The following is a 20238-nucleotide window of genomic DNA, read 5'->3' on the forward strand; positions in this document are numbered from 1 at the left end:
TTTCTCCTTTCCCTTTAAAAAGGTTCATGCAAAATCCTCCTATGAGCTTAAGAAAACTCCAAGAAATCTGTGTGTGCTAGCTTCTAACCTTAGAATTCTGTTTTAAATTTTCTATTTTCCTCTGCCTGGTCTGTATGTTACCTATATCTAGCTGCTGTACTGCACTCACCTGTGTTCCTCCCTGTACAACTGGCAGAAAAGTAAAACTATAAAACCTATTTTCTGTAGTCCAAACAAGCCATTTTATATGGTTTACTCATCCCACTACTGGCAAACTAAGCATAAGCAATGTAATAACTTACCAAGTAGCCATTAAAAAAATGTTTATTCACCAGGCGTAAAATTATACACTTTGGCTTAAAGCTTGGCTATATCTGATGGGACTGTTTATCCTCCCTTTCTGTATTTTTTGTTTCATTAGCACATCCTATCCCCTAAAATTTATTTCTTTATGATCCCTCTACTTCCTATAAACATGCAAATTTGCATCTGGTCATAAAAGGAAAAAGAGACATGCTATATGATACAGAATTACTAAATTGGAAGATGAGGGAAGGGCAAAGATAGACTGTTTAAAATTATCAGGTAGACCACTTGTTTGGAGTGAAAATGATAAACTGTATTAATCCAAAGTATAAAGCAAGAATATCTCAAAGGACACTTAAGTTGCAGTAGTTAACTGCAGGAAGTTCTCCCCATCTAAGTACTTGCCATGATACAATTTCACTTACAACAGTTTACTTATGTATGCAAAAATATTGCCACATTTGACATGGGGTTGGTAAGTACCATTCTCCACCCACATGCATTTTAAAAAGCAAGGAAATCAGCAGCCAAGATATTCAATGCACCATCTAAGTAACATTCATCATTCCCCCATCTCCTTTCTGCTTCTTCCAGTCTTCTTCAGCCCGCAAATCTCCACCATCAACCTAAGGTTGAGGTACTGGTGAATCTCCACTGTGCCAGTGCCTGAGACACGGCTGCCTTTCTCAGCACCCTGCTTACACTGTCGTATTCCTCTGTTTACATTCCCAAGCCTTTCTCTACGCACTCTACTCAAGCATCGAGTTACCTTCTCACCCTATTTTCATTTTCTTTCTATTTCAGATGACATTCAATACCTGATTTTCCTCTCCCTTCCCCAGTACTTTTTTTTCCTCTGGAGAGGCCTGAGCAGCGGAGAGCCTGTGCCGTCTGCTTTGCCACCTTGCTGCTGGCCCTGACAGGGTCAGTGGAAGTGATCAGTGAAAGTGCATGGGAAGCAGGTAGGAAATGTGCTGTTGGCTCCTTTTGCACTCTGAGCATGCTACAGTCATGTTAGAGAGGAAAACTTCTGTAGCCTTTGTGGTCCTAATCGTGTGTGTTAAGACATATGAAATACACTTTGTATATACTCTGTCTTGCCAGATCTCATCCATTCAAGGAATTTATCACACAACTACAGGGACTAAAATGGTTTATACATGACACAGTCTGCAAAACGGATGTTGCAGAGCATGTGGGACTTTTTTTTTTTTTTTTTTTTTCTGGTTTGAAGCAGCATTTGCCAGTTCATACAATTATCAAAGTTTTGAGTAGTGTTGTGGCAGTCACGGACTGGAGCTCTTTTTTTCGAGACCCACTGTGGGGCACAGTGATCACCATGAGCAAAACCTGGATAACATCAAGTGAGAGCTCTGCTGACCCCGTTGGACTGTGCATCTTGTTTTTCCGTAGAGGTTCCCTCTGCCAGCGATGCAAAGCCCCATGCTAATAAAGTAGTTTCAGAAAATGCCAGCCTACAATCTGGACATAATCAAGAATTACCCTAGGGGAAGATCAGTGACTCTTTCCCTCTCCCTCCCTCCTGCTTTGAAATTTTGACCAGCAATACAAGCTGGAATGACGAAAAGGTTCCTCCCAAAACCACTATACAGACTGTCATGAAAAACTGCAGTTTTCGCAAAATGGTATTCTGATGAAAAAGCATTTTGACCAAAACATTTTAACTAGCTCTGTTCCAGAGAGGATTGTGCTTTAGACTGTAGAGGACTATAAATAGTCCTGTAGAAACTGAAATAATGAATTTCCCACAAGCATTCATGAGACTTAATGGCATTGAGACCTCTTCAGCTTTGTTAAAAAGACTGGATCCTATTCCTTAGTAATGCTGTGATAAAATGACTCATATTAGCACCCTGAACTACCAAACCTGTGAGAATGCAGCTGCCACAGTATTTTCAGTACAGATTATTTGTGTGGTGTTTTCTTTACATTAGCACATTAGTATTGTACAGTGATCACCAATATCGCATAGGGGCAAACTCTTCAAAATAATCACCACAAAAATGCTGACACAAACAGTTTCAAGAACAGTTAATTTTAAAATGATTCTTTACAGAATGTGTTTCCTAAAGATAGCTACTAAAATATGTTTCGTCATAATTAGAAGCATTATTCCATAAATGTTAAGTGGCTCTGTCTTTCAATTAGAATTATGAAGCAGTAACACTCTGCCAGCATGTTCTCAAACGGAGTAAACCTTCAATTCTTGGCATGGTTCTGTGATAAATATGGCAACTTTGTACAACGACTAGCTTTTACACAAATATTTTGTAACATTTCCTAGAATCAGTTGATAGTGTCATTGTTAGGTGCACTTAAATCCTTCTGAAAAATTATCTGTTGTGTATAGGTTGTCCATATTCCTTCTTACTACTTTAAATGCCTAAAAAGAATTTTCACTAGCGCTTTTTTTTAATAACATCTCACTATGTCAACTGTTTTCTAAGAGGAAATCGTGTTAATAACCCTGAGCATTCATTTCACTGCATTTTTACTGATTACTCTTCTCACTAAAACTCTGTAAAATATTTTCCTTTAGTTCGGCTTAGTGTATGCTAACCAAGAAAGAACACAAAAATCATTATAAGACAGGTGTTAACTCAGTGATATAAACACTAGGTTACAGACAGAAGTAGTTACCAGACCTGCTGGGGATCTAAGTGTATGTTTTTACACAGCTCTTGATAGAAGTAAATTAAAAACTGACTCAAGGCATACTAAAGAACATCAGTGAGCATCTTTAACTTCTCTGAAATAAGAGAACTGAGAGATAAAACTACTGATTTTGTGCTTAAAGCCAAAACACGAATGCAGTATCTGTAAAAGTACAAAATGCATATTTATTCTCTTTCAGGTTTGGAAAGATTGAGATTATACCATTTTACAGTGTAGATTTTTAGGCAGCATCAGGAAATCAAGCTCAGTTTTCATTTTTCCTTTTCTGTCAATGACAAAATCAAATGAGTCAGTGGATTTATGCTCCTGTGATTTTAATCCTTCAGATTAAAAGACAGATTGCTGGTTGAGGCTCTTGTTAAACTGTGTCCCAGGTAGTATCTGTCATGCCTTGGGTGTGCTGAAGGCCTGAACAATGTGACGCAATGGGAAAAGGCAAGACTTTTCACTGTGATTTTTTGGCACATTCCTTCCACCTGGTTATAAACATGCACTGGCCCATTGGGCATCAAAATGAGTATTTCCTTTGCTGCCATAGAAATCTGGACAGGCTGGGAAGCTACTATATTAATATTTCTGCAAGAGAATGTTTGAACTTGCTGACTCCCAAAGATCCTGATTGCTAGCAGCCAGGTCAGCAAGACTGTAAGAGAGGAGGCAAAGAGAGGGCAACTTGCTGCTTCTTCTAGCGATAGCTTACATGTAGAGGCTGCTCTCCATTATGGAAAGAGAGAAAAACAATATGACAGGGACGGTCAGGCACAATTTTGACTGTGTAAAAATATTAGAATCTGAATCTGTATGTAGTTTCAGTTAATAAGCAAAAAAGAAATCTGCACGTAATCATAAAGTTTTGTGTTTCCTAGCCACTTTTAGATATTTTCAGCCAAGGAACTGCACTTTACAAACTGCATCTTGAGGGCTAAATATTCAGTATTAGTTGTTTGAAGGTCTGTCTGAGGTGGGTTTCTTAATTCTGTGTTTTCCAGAGTGGGAGCTTGTCAGCAATCTTACTTGATTCTCAGTGTTGTATTCTAAATGTTTACCAAGAAGCTTTTCAGCACCCTGAATTCAGACTTCTGTTCTGTTTTGAAGGTGCTTTGGGGGTGAGTCTCCACTCAGTTTTGTTCTGGTAAACAGAAAGCTAGGTCAATAAAGGTTGTAAACATGGCATTTTTTTTCCTAAGGCTGCTTTAAGTCCCAAATGTCCAAAGCCATCTAACAGCTCCTGCTGAGAAGCCACCTAATCTTGGAGGCACCTAAGCCAGTAGGCGGCTTGCTTTTTCATATTGCAGTTTCTCTGCAGAAGCCTAGGACAGTCCCTGTCTCTGCAGTTTAACACGCATGTCCTATGTGCCTTTGGGAGAGATCTCCCTGCTGTGGGTGGGACAGGGTGTCTGCTTGCAGCCCTGCTGTTGCCCGACTTTCAGTGGTCCCTTGCTCAGCACATGGGCTTTCCCCCCATATTCTGTTCCAATAACTGTGGTATTAAAGGTTGGGTTCTGCAGTATCTAAGTTTTGTGGCTCTAATGCTGAGAAGGGCTATCAGTCTGAGTTTCAGTTATTAAATAGTGTGTAGGTAAAGGAGCTGTACAGATACTTTGAACATGGACACATTGCAGCAGACAACTGTTTGTATCTATGTAGATGGTTTACACGCTATTTAACAAGATTTCCGAGTCCATACAAACAAACAGGCTTTTTTTTTTGCAGTGCTTCTGCTTTAACCCTGATCCTGCATGGGGAGTTTATTTGGTAGAGAAGCTTGACTTTCTTTTTTGCTTATATTGCTTTTTTACAACTCTAATGTATTGAGCAACTCTTTACAAAATCTGGCAGACAGTTATGTTTTACTATGAGTAACTGTTAGTTTTCCTGAAAAAAAAAAGATTATGCTAAAAAAAACCACTAATTGGTGAAAAGATAGGTTAAAAATACAAATCACCATTGATTTCCAAGGATTAAAGATCCTGAAACTTTGGCTAGCTCAAAGCAATTTGTTAGGCATGGAAGAAGAGATTAGGACTGTCTACAGGCAAAAAAAAAAAAAAAAAAAAAAAAACACTACCACAACAACACTGTATAAACAGAAATAATTGCATTTGGCAACAAAACAGCTCATGTTCCATTTAAATTTTTGCCTATTTTATATCAGCCATTCAATCATCAATGAATTCAACATACAAAAAGATATTTGGCAACCTTTGAGTATTTTTATAGAAACCTGTATGCCAGTAGAGTCATCTTTAGACATTTTTAAAGAAAGCTGCACGCCTACAGAGAATAAACAAAGACCTCTTGTAATAGCAACCTCAATTTTCTTTTCTCAGACTTCAGTTTCAAGCTGAGTCCCAGGTGAATCGCAGGGCTAAGATGTTCATTTTCTCTAGCAGTCTTCCCAGTGACAATTTTCCTGCTTGCTAGGGCATTCTACAAGTTTTCTTTAACTGTTTTTTCCCACATTGCTCTTGATACTGCAGGAACCATCTCCATGTCTGATCAGATAGGAGAGCATTACTTCTCTTCAGCTTGATAAAGGGCACCTACCTGGAAAACAGAAAGCTATACTGACTTCTTAATTAATTTGGACAACAGCATTGTATTCAAGGTTTCCCCTATCTACACACTGGTACTGCTAGAATTAACTAAACAAGACCAGTCTAGATCCCGACTAAACCAATTGGGAAAGAAACCTCAAGAGCTCTGAATTTACTAAATATCTAGAGCAGGAGGATGTTTTTGTGGTACTAGATATAAATAAAACCTTCCAGTGGATTACCTGATCTACTGGGAAAAAAATTGCAAGACCTGGTTAGATATATTTTTAAGAACACTAAGTTACTTTACATATTTCTAAAAATATCATTATTGACTAATTTTGGGCCACACAAATAGGGACAAAGACTAGTCCTAACTTACTACTGTCTGATAGAGGACAATGCAGCAAAAATCAGTATGAGTTTTAGGCTTAATGTTGTGCATAATCACTTGGTGCTGCCATCTTCAAAGAAGCTGAGGCAAGTTTCCAGTCCTTTGCTCTGACACTCTTACAAACACTATTCAGAATAACTGAGTATAGGTTGAGAAGGGTGTCTCTGAAAAGACATGGGCTTGAGAAACTCTCAGTACTCTAAAATAGCACAGCCACCCTTATCTTACTGCCAGGCTGTTGTAAACATGTCTTCGTGGTACCTGAAGTCTTCACCTCTTCTACTAATGGACTGGCATGCCTAGTAGTGCATAGAGCTTTATGATACCTACATGGTTTGCACAGCAGAGGGTTTAGGCAAGTTTCCTGAGTAACAGCATTCCTATATGCAGTGTTTGGCTCCTGTAAAGCATGTCAGAGACACAGGCAAGGAAGAACTATCCTAGAATTCATCTAATGTCAGGGTATTACATGTTGCATGTGAAAGATGCTTGGCAGTTGTGTGGTATTGTGAGATCTGCAATACATGGTTTTGGTCTCCCTCTGTATTTGACCTCAAACCTCTAAGCACATACATTAACGTGTTTTGTGGTTGGTACAGTTTCCTAGGTCTAATACAAAGCATAGCTGAGGGGTTGCTGTGGATCTGTTTTTGAGAAGCTGGGATGCTGTGTGTGTGCATTGTGAATGTAAGTTTAACTCAATTTTCAATTTGAAACCTTAAAAGGTATTTTCCATAAAGTTTAAAATAGAATTCTTACCAATACTTTCAGTAATGTTCACAATATAACATGGAATATGCACCAAGCTGTGAATAATGCACTAAACTGTTCAAAAAAATGAGGCTTTGGAACAAAGGCATGTTTTAAGAAATAAGTTTACTAGAAACTTAAGATAGCCATATTTTTGTCTGTATTCCAGGTCTTACTTTTTTGCAGCTTTTTTACGGACAAAACTCATACCAATTATCTGCAGCGGTGGAGCAGATGTCTCCCTAGAGTACTGTCATTGACCGCAAGGGAAGGAACAGTGGAGACAGGCTGGTGGGGCAGTACATGCCCTCTCATAGGTTAACAAAAGGCAAAAGCCTAGGATAAGAGCTAGCGCAGTTCTGGCATGTTCAGAAATGTATCATCTTTTTGCATTTCAAACTGGAAGAATCTTTTGGAAACAAAACTTTTGGAAACATCTTTCTAATGAAAGACATTAATCAATCTTTAACTCTTCACCCTTTCTCCTCCTCTCCAGAAGAACAGTGAAAAAAACCATCTTTATTGTAATTAAATTTTATTGCAATCACAAGCGAGCAGATCCAGACACTTTTATTTAAAACAAAGTAGGAGCAGTATGTAATATTTTTTTCAGTTTTAGTCTTATGTGCTTTCGGGGTGACTGAAGGAAAGAGTTTCTAAACTAAGGATCAAACTCAGGTTCCAGTGAGATCTGGGTCTCAACCCACACTCATTGCAACTGGGCCAGAATTTGCACCAAGTCCACTGGGACAAAAGGAGGAGAATTCTTGAGCTCAAGCATGTTTAAAACAGAGATTTAATTGACCCACCACTATGACAGCTCTAAGAAATGAAGGGATGTCGATTGTACCTGCAGAAACATGAGTTTTAGACCTATATGCTGATGTCTGGGTGACTTTTACTGTCCTAGATGAAATCCTGACACCACTGAAAGCAGTAGGTTTAGAGGACTGCTTTCAAATGTCACGCTAACTCTTCCAGCCATGCGCTTTGCTGGGGTTTATTCCAGCACGGCTGTGGCAACTTGCCCCAGGAGCAGACGGGGTTCCTCCCAGAGGCAAACCAGTACCTTGTATTGACCAGTCCCTTTCTTTACCTTGGGCAGGAGAGGACTTGGGGGCATGTAATCTCTATCTATGGACCAAACTTTGCCTACCCTGCACTGTTAAGACAGTATTTAAGTATTCTCAGTTTAACTTTTAAAGTGCCGCTTGCTTTTTATTGCTTTCTTCCAGACAATCCCCCCCCCCCCCCCTCGCCCCAGCATTTGCAGAAAACCTCCCCAGGACCGGTGCTTTCAACGACGCAAAACCGAGAGGATAAACGTTAGGACGACAAACCGTTCCCATCGTGTATTTCATCCCTTCTGCAGGCGGCGCAGCAGCAACAAGCCCTTCCCGGACGGCGAGGGAGCTCTCCCGGCACAACTTTCCGTCCCGGGAAGCGACCCCCGTTTCGCCGCCCGCCCTCCGCCGCGTCCCCTCACGGCGCAGCCTTCCCCGAGGGGCCGCCCGCAACCGCCACCAGCAACGGCCGCCCGCGCGCGCGGCGGGGCGCTGCCCTCGCTGGTCCCCGCGCCGGGGGAGCCCTGGGGCTGCGGGAGAGGCGGCGGCGGCGGCGGCGGGGCGAGCCCCCTCCGGCGGGGAGGCGGCGCAGGGCCGAGGCGGGGGGCCGAGGCGGGAGCTCCCGCGGCGGCGAAGGAGGGGACTGGCGTCAGGCGCGGGGCGGCCCCGACGCGGGCGCTCCCGCCTCGCCCCCCGCGGCGGGGATAAAGGCGGCCGGGCCGGCGCTCCGCGCTGCCGGGGCGCGCAGGCGGCGGCGGGGTGAGCGGGCGTGCGAGGGCCGCGCCGCGCCGCGCCTCCATGCGCCTCGCCGGCGGCGCCGGCCCCCCGCGGGTGGCGCCCTCGCCCTGCGACAGCAGCCAGGGGCGGCCGGCGGAGGGCGGCAGCGGCAGCAGCCCCAGCCCCGAGGCCTGGTCGGGTTCGCCCAACGGCAGCCTGGGCGGCTGGGACCCCTTCGGGCGGGACGAGGAGCTGGCGAAGCTGGAGATCGCCGTGCTGGCCGTCACCTTCGCCGTGGCGGTGCTGGGCAACGGCAGTGTGCTGCTGGCGCTGCGGCGCACGCCGCGCAAGACGTCCCGCATGCACCTCTTCATCCGCCACCTCAGCCTGGCCGACCTGGTAGTGGCTTTCTTCCAGGTGCTGCCGCAGCTGTGCTGGGAGGTGACGCACCGCTTCCATGGCCCCGATGGGCTGTGCCGCGTGGTGAAGCACCTGCAGGTCTTCGGCATGTTCGCCTCGGCCTACATGCTGGTGGCCATGACGGCTGACCGCTACATCGCCGTGTGCCACCCACTGAAGACGCTGCAGCAGCCCACCAAGCGCTCCTACGGCATGATCGTGGCAGCCTGGGCGCTCAGCCTGCTGCTCAGCACCCCGCAGTACTTCATCTTCTCCCTCAGCGAGGTGGAGCGTGGCTCGCAGGTCTACGACTGCTGGGCGCACTTCATCATGCCCTGGGGGCCCCGTGCCTACGTCACCTGGATCACCGGCGGCATCTTCGTGGCACCCGTCCTCATCCTCGCCACCTGCTACGGCTTCATCTGCTACCACATTTGGCGCAATGTCCGCGGCAAGACGTGTCCTGGCGAGGGGCCGGTGCCGGCGGGTGGGCGGCGGTCGGTGGGCAGCGGCCCGCGGCGGGGGCTGCTGCTCGCCCCCTGCGTCAGCAGTGTCAAGACCATCTCCCGCGCCAAGATCCGCACTGTCAAGATGACCTTCGTCATCGTCTCGGCGTATGTCGTGTGCTGGGCGCCCTTCTTCACCATCCAGATGTGGTCGGTCTGGGACCAACACTTCCCCTGGGTCGGTAGGTGCCAGGGCACGGCGGGGTCCCCCGGGGCTGTGGGTTAGTTTGGCCTGGGGCAGGGCAAGGGGGGCAAAATCTTTCACTTCACCCTGCTGGGGCCCATGGGGTGTGCGGGGTTTCGGTTCCCACCCCACAGTTGAGGAAACGTCCTTGGAGAGACATTGGCAGTCCTGGCAGCGGCGCCGCTGCCTGAGCCATGGCTGCTCCGGCAGCAGCTGCCTGACCCAGGGCAACACCAGCCCTTTTTTTTTTTTTGAGACAAAATCCTTGAAACGTTTTCTGTTATTATCAAGCATATACGCATATATGTCACGAGTAATTATGTGAGCAGTGGCATTTGCTAAGTCTGCTGTCCTGTAAATGTCTTGCATGTGGGTTCTCCGCTGTCTGATAATGTGGCTGAGCACACCCTGAACCCTTCCTCCCTGTAGAGCAGTCGCCTCTGAGTATCTCTCCTTTCATCAGCCAGCACATCTCACGACACACTGGGAATGAAATATCTTTGAGATAGCTGTCTCTCTGTTAAATTTGGCTGAAAATAATTAGTGAGTTTAAAAGTTATTGCCTGGGGAATGACAGGCAACATCCTAGCGTACACCTTGTTTCCTCGTAATGAAAAAGATGCAAAACAAGATGCTGAAAGTCACAATTTCTTGTTGTTTTTTTAGTATCCCCAGATTATCATTTACTGGAGTGAGGGCATCAATTGCCCATAATACGAGACTAAAGTCAAGCCCAGAATGCAGGCATATACAGAGGAATAAAGGCTTACAACAGATAAATAAAATATCTTTTACTTCAGAATTGTTAAAAAGAAGACAAAACCTATTTGGAAAGATGGGCATTTGGTAGGTTTGCTTGAAGACATTATTTAAATCTTACAGAACTGTAAAACACATCACTTATTCTTCTGGGGATCATCAATATTTATGATAGGTCACTTGTAATTGATCAGACTAAATAAATACTTAGAGTATTTCATAGTTTAACTAATTAGTGAATTTAGAAGACCACAATTTTTCTATGACATAGTACTAATTTCCATTTCTTCTCCAAGTAAAATTTGTTCAATCTCTGCAATATGGATTTGATTCAACAGACAGTAATTTGAGCACTCTTCAATGTTTTTCAACACAAAAATTTGTACAGCAAGGTTCTGTTCTTATTGAAATCAGTGGGCATTTTGTCATTGCCTCCCAGTGTAAACAATTTTTAAAGCAAAAGACTGAATAAAACTGTTCAGTATTTAAAGCACAGACTTATCAACACATAGATAAACTTCAGTGGAAATGGGACTATCCCCCTTAAAAAGTTACTTTGTGCCTTCATGCTGTACTGGATTGCCCCATAACGTCCTCTGCCACAGGTTTTTAAAGTCTGAATAGACTTTAAAAACCTGTGGCAGAGGACGTTATGGGGCAAATTCCTATTAATTTCAGCGGCAGCTTTACATGAATGAGGACTTTTCTGATTATGTCCTTACTATTCATTTTAAATGTCATTGGCCAAATCAATAACTTAAAAAAATAGAATTATTCAGCAACTGAAAAAAAAATCAAATGGTTAGTGAAGCAATTGACTGAATATTGAGAATGTTCTTTTGATGGTTAAACTGCTTTTCTTCCCCCCCTGCAGATTCTGAAAATACTGCAACTACAGTCACTGCTCTATTGGCCAGTCTGAATAGTTGTTGTAACCCATGGATCTACATGTTCTTTAGTGGGCATCTCCTGCAAGACTGCATACAGAGCTTCCCTTGCTGTCAAAAAATAAAGCAAACATTGAATAAAGAAGATTCTAACAGCAACAGTAGACGACAGACTTCTTTTACCAACAGAAGCCCAACCCATAGCTCAAACACCTGGAGAGAATTGCCACACTCAAAATCTACCAGCTTCATCCCCATTCCAACTTGAGACAGGCACCCGGAGCAGGCAGGTGTTGGAGTCCAGTAGCAGCACTTAGGAAGATTATGGCATAGCACTTTAAGCTGGTCAGAGGCACAGTCCCTTGGTAACAAGGAATTACTGAAACGGCCCTAAAATGAAATGTACCACATTGCTAAATAAGATATTTTACAGTGTGTAAATTATTTTATGGAAGGTATATGGGACTTGGGCAACTGATCAGGAAGGAGTGACAACAATAAAACAATTATTTTTTTAAATAGAATTTATTATTCATTTTATTTTATGTTTATAAAATAATGAGTGCATTGTTTGCTTGTTGTTCAAAGCAGTAAAAATAGTGGAGTTGGTGTATATTGAGGTAACTCCACTCTCTAGTGTTAATGCCTAAAATTTCTCATGGTTGACTGCTGAAGTCACAGGGAAAGAAGATGATACAAACAAAATCACAATTTGATCTTAAAGAGAAAAGAGCTGGAAGAAATTCCAGTCTGAGCAGATAAGGTACATGGTTAGATAGGCCCTGAGTTGTTGGGAATTTAATTGATCATATTGCTTTATCTTTTCAAATAACTTTTAAATGTCTAACAATTCTCATTTAATGACAGAATTTAACAGCTCTTATGAAGGCAAAACCATCACTGCTGTCAATGTCTGTATATAGATTGTGGGGTTTGATTTCTAGGGACATTCCTTCTTCCCTTCACGTTAATGGTAGTTTTACAGCACTTTTTTGTATTGTTGCACCTGCTTTGAATGTTTTAATTCATTTTAAAGAATATATTGATAAAGTAGCATGGTAAGTCATGGCTAGCCCAGCACTGTTACAAACAAATACATAATGAAAACTCATCATGACTGCCAGAACCACTTGCTTTATTGGCAGGAATTGTATTTTTTCTTTTTTCTTCATTAAGATAGCTAGGACCAAGCCACATTTGTTCTTAAATAATAGCCCCCTAAATTCAGTAGAATGTTGCTATTTGGTAACAGCTGCAGAATCAGTATATTCCAAGACAAATTTGGGAATCAATCTTACAACTTTTCTGGGAACATGTAAGAATTGACAATGTTATTTATTTATTTTTGGCAGATCATGACAATGTGGGCTTCAAAAGTGGTGGTATACTGCAGTAAAAAGTCATCACCCCACATCTAGTAATGATAAAGCATTCAGTGCACTTGTTTTCACTACGATGCATGCTAAGTCAAATGCTGATCTTATAGCTCCTATATAGTCCTGTATTTCCATGGAGACTGGATTTTTCCTTGAGATTGGGTTTTGAAGCTCCTTGAATAAGTTTTGCTGTGTTTTTAAAGTCCTGAGGATCTCTTTTGAAAGGATGGCACTGAGACTAGTGAAAGAAAAATGAGACCTAGTGTAGCTCAGTGAATGTATGCATGCCACTGTCCCTCTGTTCTGCCTGTCTGCTCCACTTTCACAAGCTCTCTGGGTCCTGAAATGCTCCCGTCGTTCTCCTGGCAGCATGCAGGACTTCTGACGCAGTTCTAGCTTGCTGTCTAGAACAGAGTGGGACATGTGCATGGATGCATAATGTGCATGCTTATGTTTGTAATGAGGGACCTCAGCAGCATGTTTCCTTTTTTTTTCTTCCTCAAAACCAGACTAACAAGATTGCTTTTCTAATTGCTTGAGGTGAAAAAAAAATGGGGCTGTGACTGTGTCTCTCACTGAGGATGCAGCTGGCCCCATGCTTCTCTCAGTAGTCCTAGTAGAAATTAATAGAACTAACTGCCAGAGAAGTCCATATCCAGCCCATGTCCAACCTGAAGTTCCCAGTCATATCATTGACTATTTTGGGCAAAGAAGATGAAAGAATATAGCTCAAAAAAAGTTTAGCTTTTGTTGTCACTGAAGAAAATTATAGTTCTTTTCCCTACATTTCTTTTTAGTGTTTTCTGCTCTTCAGGAGAGCGATCTATTCTACTTTTTTTTGTTGTTGTTGTCTAAAACACTAGAACCCAAAGGACAACATGGTGAAATGGCTTATTTTTAACAGACTATCTTTTTGACCACCTTAGTAGACAAATATGACTACAGTTCTTACCAGTTCTGGGTGAAGGTATGTGAACCTGAAGTTATATTTTAGTCCAAAAAATGCATGCAGTGGTATTGGAAGTATGTGTATTTGTGCACATTATATATACTGCATATATTTAGCAAGGAGGTATTTCACAATTACTTAAATTGCAAATGTTTCAAGTACACTATTCTTTGCCTAGTTTTATTTTTGTGTTACTACTTGCTTTGTACATACAATATATATTGAAAAAGGAACTAGATGTACTAAAAATATTGATGGTTCGCTAAATTGAGTTATTTTTCTATTACAGTTTTTGTTGAAACAGAGAAGACAGAAAGCAAATGTAGAATAATGTTCATTATAAAACTAAGTTGGATAATGACCAATATATAAAAAAAAAACTGATTCAAAATTATAACTTTCAGTTTCTTCCAAGTATGTTGCAAAATCTAGGCTTACATTTGGAGATTATCTGTGTAAATGAATTCTACAAGTATTCTACAGGTTTTGTAATTAATTTGATAAAACTATCAGTATTTGGATTCCAGACATTTTTGTAAATACTAAGCTTTGTTTTTTTCATGTGATTGTAACCTTGGAAGACACATCCCATATTTTTTAAATTGCTCCTCTGTACAGATGCATTTTTTTAACAGTTGCTTTGGGTTAACATGAGGGCATGCTAATGAGAACAGAAAGAAACAAGAAATTGTGAAATAATTGCACATTTAAAACATGGTAACTTGCTCTAATAAACCTGTATATTTGTTTGATGAGAAGTATTTTGCTTTTTTTTTTCCTGACTAGATTTTGTAGAGCCTGAAACATATTTGGTGATATTCCATATATTTTACAAAAGGTGATATTTCTTCTCTAGTTTTGATGAGCTATTTGCACAAAAAGCTTTAAGGAGTGAACAAATCTAAAATGTGTTTGTATTACACATAGTGCATGAAGGACACACATCCAAAGAAGAAATGTAGAGTCTGCTCTCCACTGTGTACTGCTATTACTGCTATACGTGTATCATAGCACTTCCTCATGTTCTATAGCTGTGATTTTGATATTTTTGTGTTAATTTCAGGCAAAAGAGTATCAAGCTTCTAATACAAAATACGAATAAACTGATGAGCTTGCACTCTGTTGTTTGGGGCTGGTGATACTAGAATTGCAGCATTTTAAAGATAAGTAGATCGCAAAAGTGGAATACATGTGATGATGTAGAAAACAATTTTATTTTTTAAATAAGAAACGAGCTGTCTAAAAAAGCTTTTGAATCATTTTTTAAAAATTTGTAGGTAATTATTGGCTCAGAAAAAAGAAGGTTTTATTTTTCTGTTTTACCACATCGAGACCAAAGTGTACAAGAAGATACAAGTTCCTGTTGGCCTGATCCTGCAAAGACAAAGATTTTGTCTGCAGCAAATGTTATGGCCAGTTCTAATTGTCCAGATTTAAGGACTTTGTTGAAGTGTGCTCATGCTCCTTTCCAGTTTGTGCATGTGGAAGCCAGGGTACAAGGAAGGGCACACCTAGGTGTCACCCTGGGACACGTACCAGGGACCCAACCTTGGGAAGTGAACCCAACTCTCACTGTGGAGCTATACCTGCAATATGGAGTTACCTGCTGCCCAGGGAAGCTCTTACAGAGCTGTCCTAGCCTAAAGTTCCCCATCTGCAGAAAGGACTAGTTAAATACAATATCCTGTTCTTAAAAGTAATTGCATGAGCTTCAATCTTACTCCCTTCTGTATAGGATATTGGAAGACTGGAGAGACAGAAAGGAAGTAGTGAGCTTAAACACTGATTTGGAGCTTTAATTATTGTTACAAGACAGTGTTTTGTGTTTTTCTTTAGGAGCGTATGCTTTACTGGAAAATGTAGCGCTTGCTACCTGTGTGGAGGAATTACAGTGTATATAAATGAGTAGGTTTCACGGCCCAGAGATAGATCACAGCTATCCCCAAAGGGCAGCCCCAGCTCATTCAGATAACAGTCACCCACACTGTAGGAACTGGTCCAGCTGGTCTTGAAAAAGGCAGCCAGCTACCAAGGGTAACGTAAGCCACGTAGAATGGTTTGTGCAAGTATATAAAAAGCAAGCAAACAGCCATAATGCCTAGTCCCTGCTGAACTTCGTTGGAATCAACCAGCATGGATCTGCCTCTCCCAGGGCCAGTCCTGCAATAAGCACTGAATCAGTAATTAATACTGTATTACTGTTTTGGTGCAACTGCTCAGTAATTTGCCATGTCTTAGTATAAACTTGCTTGGAGTAACAGTTTACATGCTAATTAGCCTTAGGTTTTAATAAAGACATTTTTAGCTGAATTCCTGACACAGTCCATTGGGTCACTCCATTTCTGAAAAGCAAGGCTTGGAGGAGGCATCAGGAGTGCAAAGCTCTCCTCCCATCTGTAAGGTGAGGAGGCGGGCAAGTCTCTGTAGTTCCAGGTACCAAGATATTGTCAGATACAGGTGGAGTTTCTTCTAATCAGAGAAAAGACACGCCCATTTCCAATCTCTTTTGATGGGCAGGAGTGGATTTGGGATGTTGCACTTTCTGCATGCCATGCAAGGGAAGGATGGTTCTCAGGAAAGGTTGTTAGGGTCAGTGGAAGGTCATCTGCATGTTTTCCGCCACTTCACTGATTCAAACTTTTTCCTTTTACTAATGAACTAAATAAAAGAGCACTGGGTTCACTTCCCTTCCATTTCATGCCAAATGAAGTCATTCCCAAAAACATTTGTGAACAGCTGTGATTCATTATTAGCTTCTGTAAGGTGCTAACACTATTAACAATTGCATAAGCAGGAATTAAGATTTAATGCTCCGATTGCAGGAATAAGGGCTACCATTTCATGACTGTCTATTGTTGAATTGTTTGGGCTTCTAGTCTGCGATAGGATAAAGTGCTATTGAAATCACAGTCCACCTTCCATGACAGTATTTTATATGTTTAGGATTATAGCATTTTATTGTTCCTGGTCAAATGTGGTAGGCTAGTGAGACCTGCTTAACCTGATTAATGAGGTTTACTTCTGCCACTGATCAAACAATATAGCTTTGGCATAACTGAATCCCACTGGGATCCCACTTTGGCTTGTTAATGACTTATTATGACATGTTTCTTCTATGTTGTCCCATTTGATATATGAATCATTCCAAGCCCTAAGGTTTTTTTTTTTTTTTTTTTTTTTTTTTTTTTGCCTACTGCTGCATGACAGCAGAGATTTATACTGCTGTAAACTTGGCTTATGCTCTTAGCACTGGCTTACTGTTCTCTATTATTTGTACAGTGGTGAACAAAAGACAGTAAGCTGTGGCCCTTGAACCAAGGAGTTTTCAGTCTAACTCAGGAAGAAAATAACAGTCAAGCTATAGAAGCAGGCTAGAAAACATTGCTCCTGCAGGGCATGAATATCCTGGACAATAACATAATATGCACATAAGTTTGCCACAGGAGCCACTCTGCCATTGCTCTTCCCCTTTGTGTTTGTTCTTCTCATTCCTCTCTAACCAGGCTGGAAGACGCAGGCAGGGAGTGATTGCTAATCTGTATTCACTGTTGACTATTCGCTCTTATGGAGGTTCAGGCACTGGCAGGACACTGGAAGGTCTGAATTGTACCTCCATGGTGGCCACGTATCCAATACTGATCAAGTTAATTCACTAGTGGCTGAGTTATCCACCTGTAATTCAGGATAATGATGTTTATCTTCCTCTCTAAACTCTTACATAATACATGGACAAGAAGTGCTACGTAGGACTTCAATATTCTTATTTAAACAAAACACTGAAAATGCAGACTGCAGGTGGCCCATCATTTTTTACACCTTGGAAGCAAAATATGATAAAACTGACATTACAAGCTACTTGACTCTCCAGGGCATGAAGACCATCCTAATCCTTTCTGGAAGACAAAGAATAGGTAGCCAAAGACCAGCACAGTGGCTGCTCCTCCCCCTTCCACCCCTACTCCTGTAATTGCTCCTGGAAGAGCCTCCCCTGTTCCCAGCAGTAGTGGCAGCAGCGAGAACGGCAACAGTGACCATAGGAGTTGCAGCAGATAGGAGCTGTCTATAATACAAACCTTCATTTTAAACTCCTTTTGAATGGAGGAAAGTGGAACCTATAAAAAAAGTACAGTGAATAATGAGAAAGAGGTGAACCAGGGGGCCAGAGAGCAAATAAAACATGTTTTACCACAAAGATTATTTGAAAATATCATGATGTTTTCCACTTTGCAGTTGTGAAATATTTTTCATATGCTTAGAAAAGGAGCCCCTTGCCTCCTGGAGCTGTGACTACATGGAGCTCCTTTTCAGGCTAGTAAGTATCTCCACTGCTGTGGCTACTTACAAGGCTATGACTGAAAAAGGACACAGATCTCTTCAAGTTAAGCATTCAGCATGTGAGTTGCAAGGTTTTAGCCCCCAAAGTAGAAGACATAGCCTGGAGTTAAATGCCTGATTTTTTATTCCTTCTAGGCCTATATATATGGTCCTTATCCTTCTGCCTCTTCCTCTGACCTCATGAGCCTTGCATCCCTCCTACATGCTGAAACGGAGGCCTGCTCTTCAGGGTGCTCTCTTGGAAAGTGCAAAGATAGTACAGGTCTGAACCTTAGCAAGAAAAGAAGAACTCAGAGCCCAAATCTTGCCTTCCCAGTGCAAGACCACCAGCTCCTTGGTTAACAACAGCATGTGGTTGCTACCACCCATCCAGAAGGAGAGCCCCAAGGAGGTCGGGGGCCTGCTCCTGCCATGGGTTCGCAACTGGCTTGAGACGCTGACCACATCCTGCAGGAAACGTGAGCAGCCACAGAACTTTCTGGGAGGAAAAGGGAAGAGGCCACCAAAGTGATCAGCAATTTTTTGGATTCCCTTTTTTGGATAGAGCTGATAAAAAGTCAGGCTGAAGGTCATAATAGATGCTTAAATCCTGAGACTGAAAGGAAACAAACTTCCTACTGATTTTAGGAAACTTTTTGTCTCTACATTAAAAAAGTGAGGAGCAGCAGATGAAGAGTCCTAAAGATTAGGAGACATTTAACGTTATAACATTCTTAATCAAAAGGAGAAACATGCTTACCAGCTGCTCGGATGCTTCCCTAAATAAGAATACTAACTGTACAAAGCAGTGGCAAGCAGTAACGAATAGCAAATGCTCTCCCCTGGATCAGTACAAAGCAGGCAGAGTTATGCAGTACATGTGAAAACTGGGGTAGCCATGGACAAATGCATCCTCTGAAATACTGCAGATGCCAGTTGCTGCATAGGAAACTGCTGATAATGATTCACTCTATCGCTGGTTGAGATCATGGGAAGAAGGAAATCAAATCATCAGAGTAATTTGCCATGCACTTAGTTTAAGCCAGGAGCAAACTTTATAAAATAGCCACCGCAATATTTTCTAAATATGGGATGTGCTTTCAGTTGCTTCCATGGGAGCAAAGGAAGGCTTCCAAGTACCACGCAAATCACTAGTGCAAAAAATAATCTTTGCAGGAAAGAGCTATGGTTTCAGATCAGTAAAGCTCTTGGGCATTGTAGTTTTCAGTCCTTCTGGAGTCCCGTTATCTTCAGTACTCCAAGTAATTTATAGTTTAACTGCAAGGGCAGTCAGGTCAATAAAAATTATATAGAGTAAATAAGAAACAAAAGGAAAAAATACATTTATGTTTCTGTATATAATCTTATTTCCCAAACCAAAGTGCACTTGTTTGTTTCAAAAGAAGTAAGCAGGGATTTGGTTATGTATCTCTGATAACCTAGTTCACCATGAAGCTGATTTTCAGGGACTCAAGAACCCGAAGTGCTGATATATGATTACAGATATTCTTTATTAAATTGCTAGACTTGAAGCTTATCAGTTAATAACATAACAAAAGGTGGTTCACATTGCAAAAATTCTGCTGATCAGGTGCTTTTGTTAATAACGTCACAAGAAAGACCGAAACCAAATGGACTTAGAGATCAGTTTAGCTTCTCCCACCAAGATGGCATCGATGGCCTTGTAGAGAGGGAATGATCTCTGCATCTAATCTGTCTCTGTACTCCCTTCTGTGCATGCTGAACCTGGCTTCATCTCCTTTGCGCTTAAAGGTGGATTTGGGAGATAATCCTTAACTAGGCAGAACTCTCCAAGACACTCAGATAATATAGCCCTGTGGATCATTTAGCAATATAGAAAGATAAATCTTATTATGCAGAGAGTTAGGACTGGAGAAAAAACTCCAGCCTAAAATGTTTTGTAATATTGTGTGGGGAAAAAAGCAATAATAAGGAAAGCAAGAATGGCATGTTAGGCACCTCAGCTGCAATCACAAAAACTTTGGGGATACAATCATCTGATGCCATCAGTGACTGCTTTCAGCAAGAACAGAAGCACAGGTAATAAACAAAAAGGAAAAATTCTGGCAATAACTTTCCCTCACAAGTGTTTAAATGAAAAATGAAAACTATGTAATGGTTTAATGAAAAAAAATCAGATTTGACCTCTCTGGTGAAAAGTGTCCTTTTTCCATACACGATGTCAGATTCATGTAAAACAAAAAAACAAACTCTGCATGCTTCCAAGTCTGTGTAACCCGTAGTCTGGGGGGGGCCCAGGCAGTCTCTTTCTGAGTTCAATTTTGGGCTGCAGAGCAACAGGGCACCTCGAACCAGCCCACCAACCATGAACCATGCCCAGAGAGCCTCCTCAGCACCCACAGCTCCCAGCAGGAGCC

General features: G+C 41.9%; 1 protein-coding gene across 1 annotated transcript; it reads left to right on the forward strand.

Annotated features, from left to right (window-relative positions):
• The first annotated feature begins 8546 nt into the window (after positions 1-8546).
• Positions 8547-14277, forward strand: AVPR1A (arginine vasopressin receptor 1A). Its single transcript, XM_067289939.1, has 2 exons — positions 8547-9552; positions 11188-14277. Exons 1-2 carry the CDS (start codon positions 8547-8549, stop codon positions 11466-11468), a joined length of 1287 nt encoding a protein of 428 aa, XP_067146040.1. The 3' UTR covers positions 11469-14277.
• The last annotated feature ends 5961 nt before the right edge of the window (positions 14278-20238 follow it).

Source organism: Apteryx mantelli, chromosome 1 (assembly GCF_036417845.1).
Source record: "Apteryx mantelli isolate bAptMan1 chromosome 1, bAptMan1.hap1, whole genome shotgun sequence".
Classification (NCBI taxonomy): domain Eukaryota; kingdom Metazoa; phylum Chordata; class Aves; order Apterygiformes; family Apterygidae; genus Apteryx; species Apteryx mantelli.

Excerpts from the sequence above, each read along its gene's own strand:
- AVPR1A (XM_067289939.1), top strand. The coding sequence starts at position 8,547 with ATGCGCCTCGCCGGCGGCGCCGGCCCCCCGCGGGTGGCGCCCTCGCCC. Across the intron at positions 9,553-11,187 it reads CCAACACTTCCCCTGGGTCG|ATTCTGAAAATACTGCAACT; the intron begins GTAGGTGCCAGG and ends CCCCCCCTGCAG.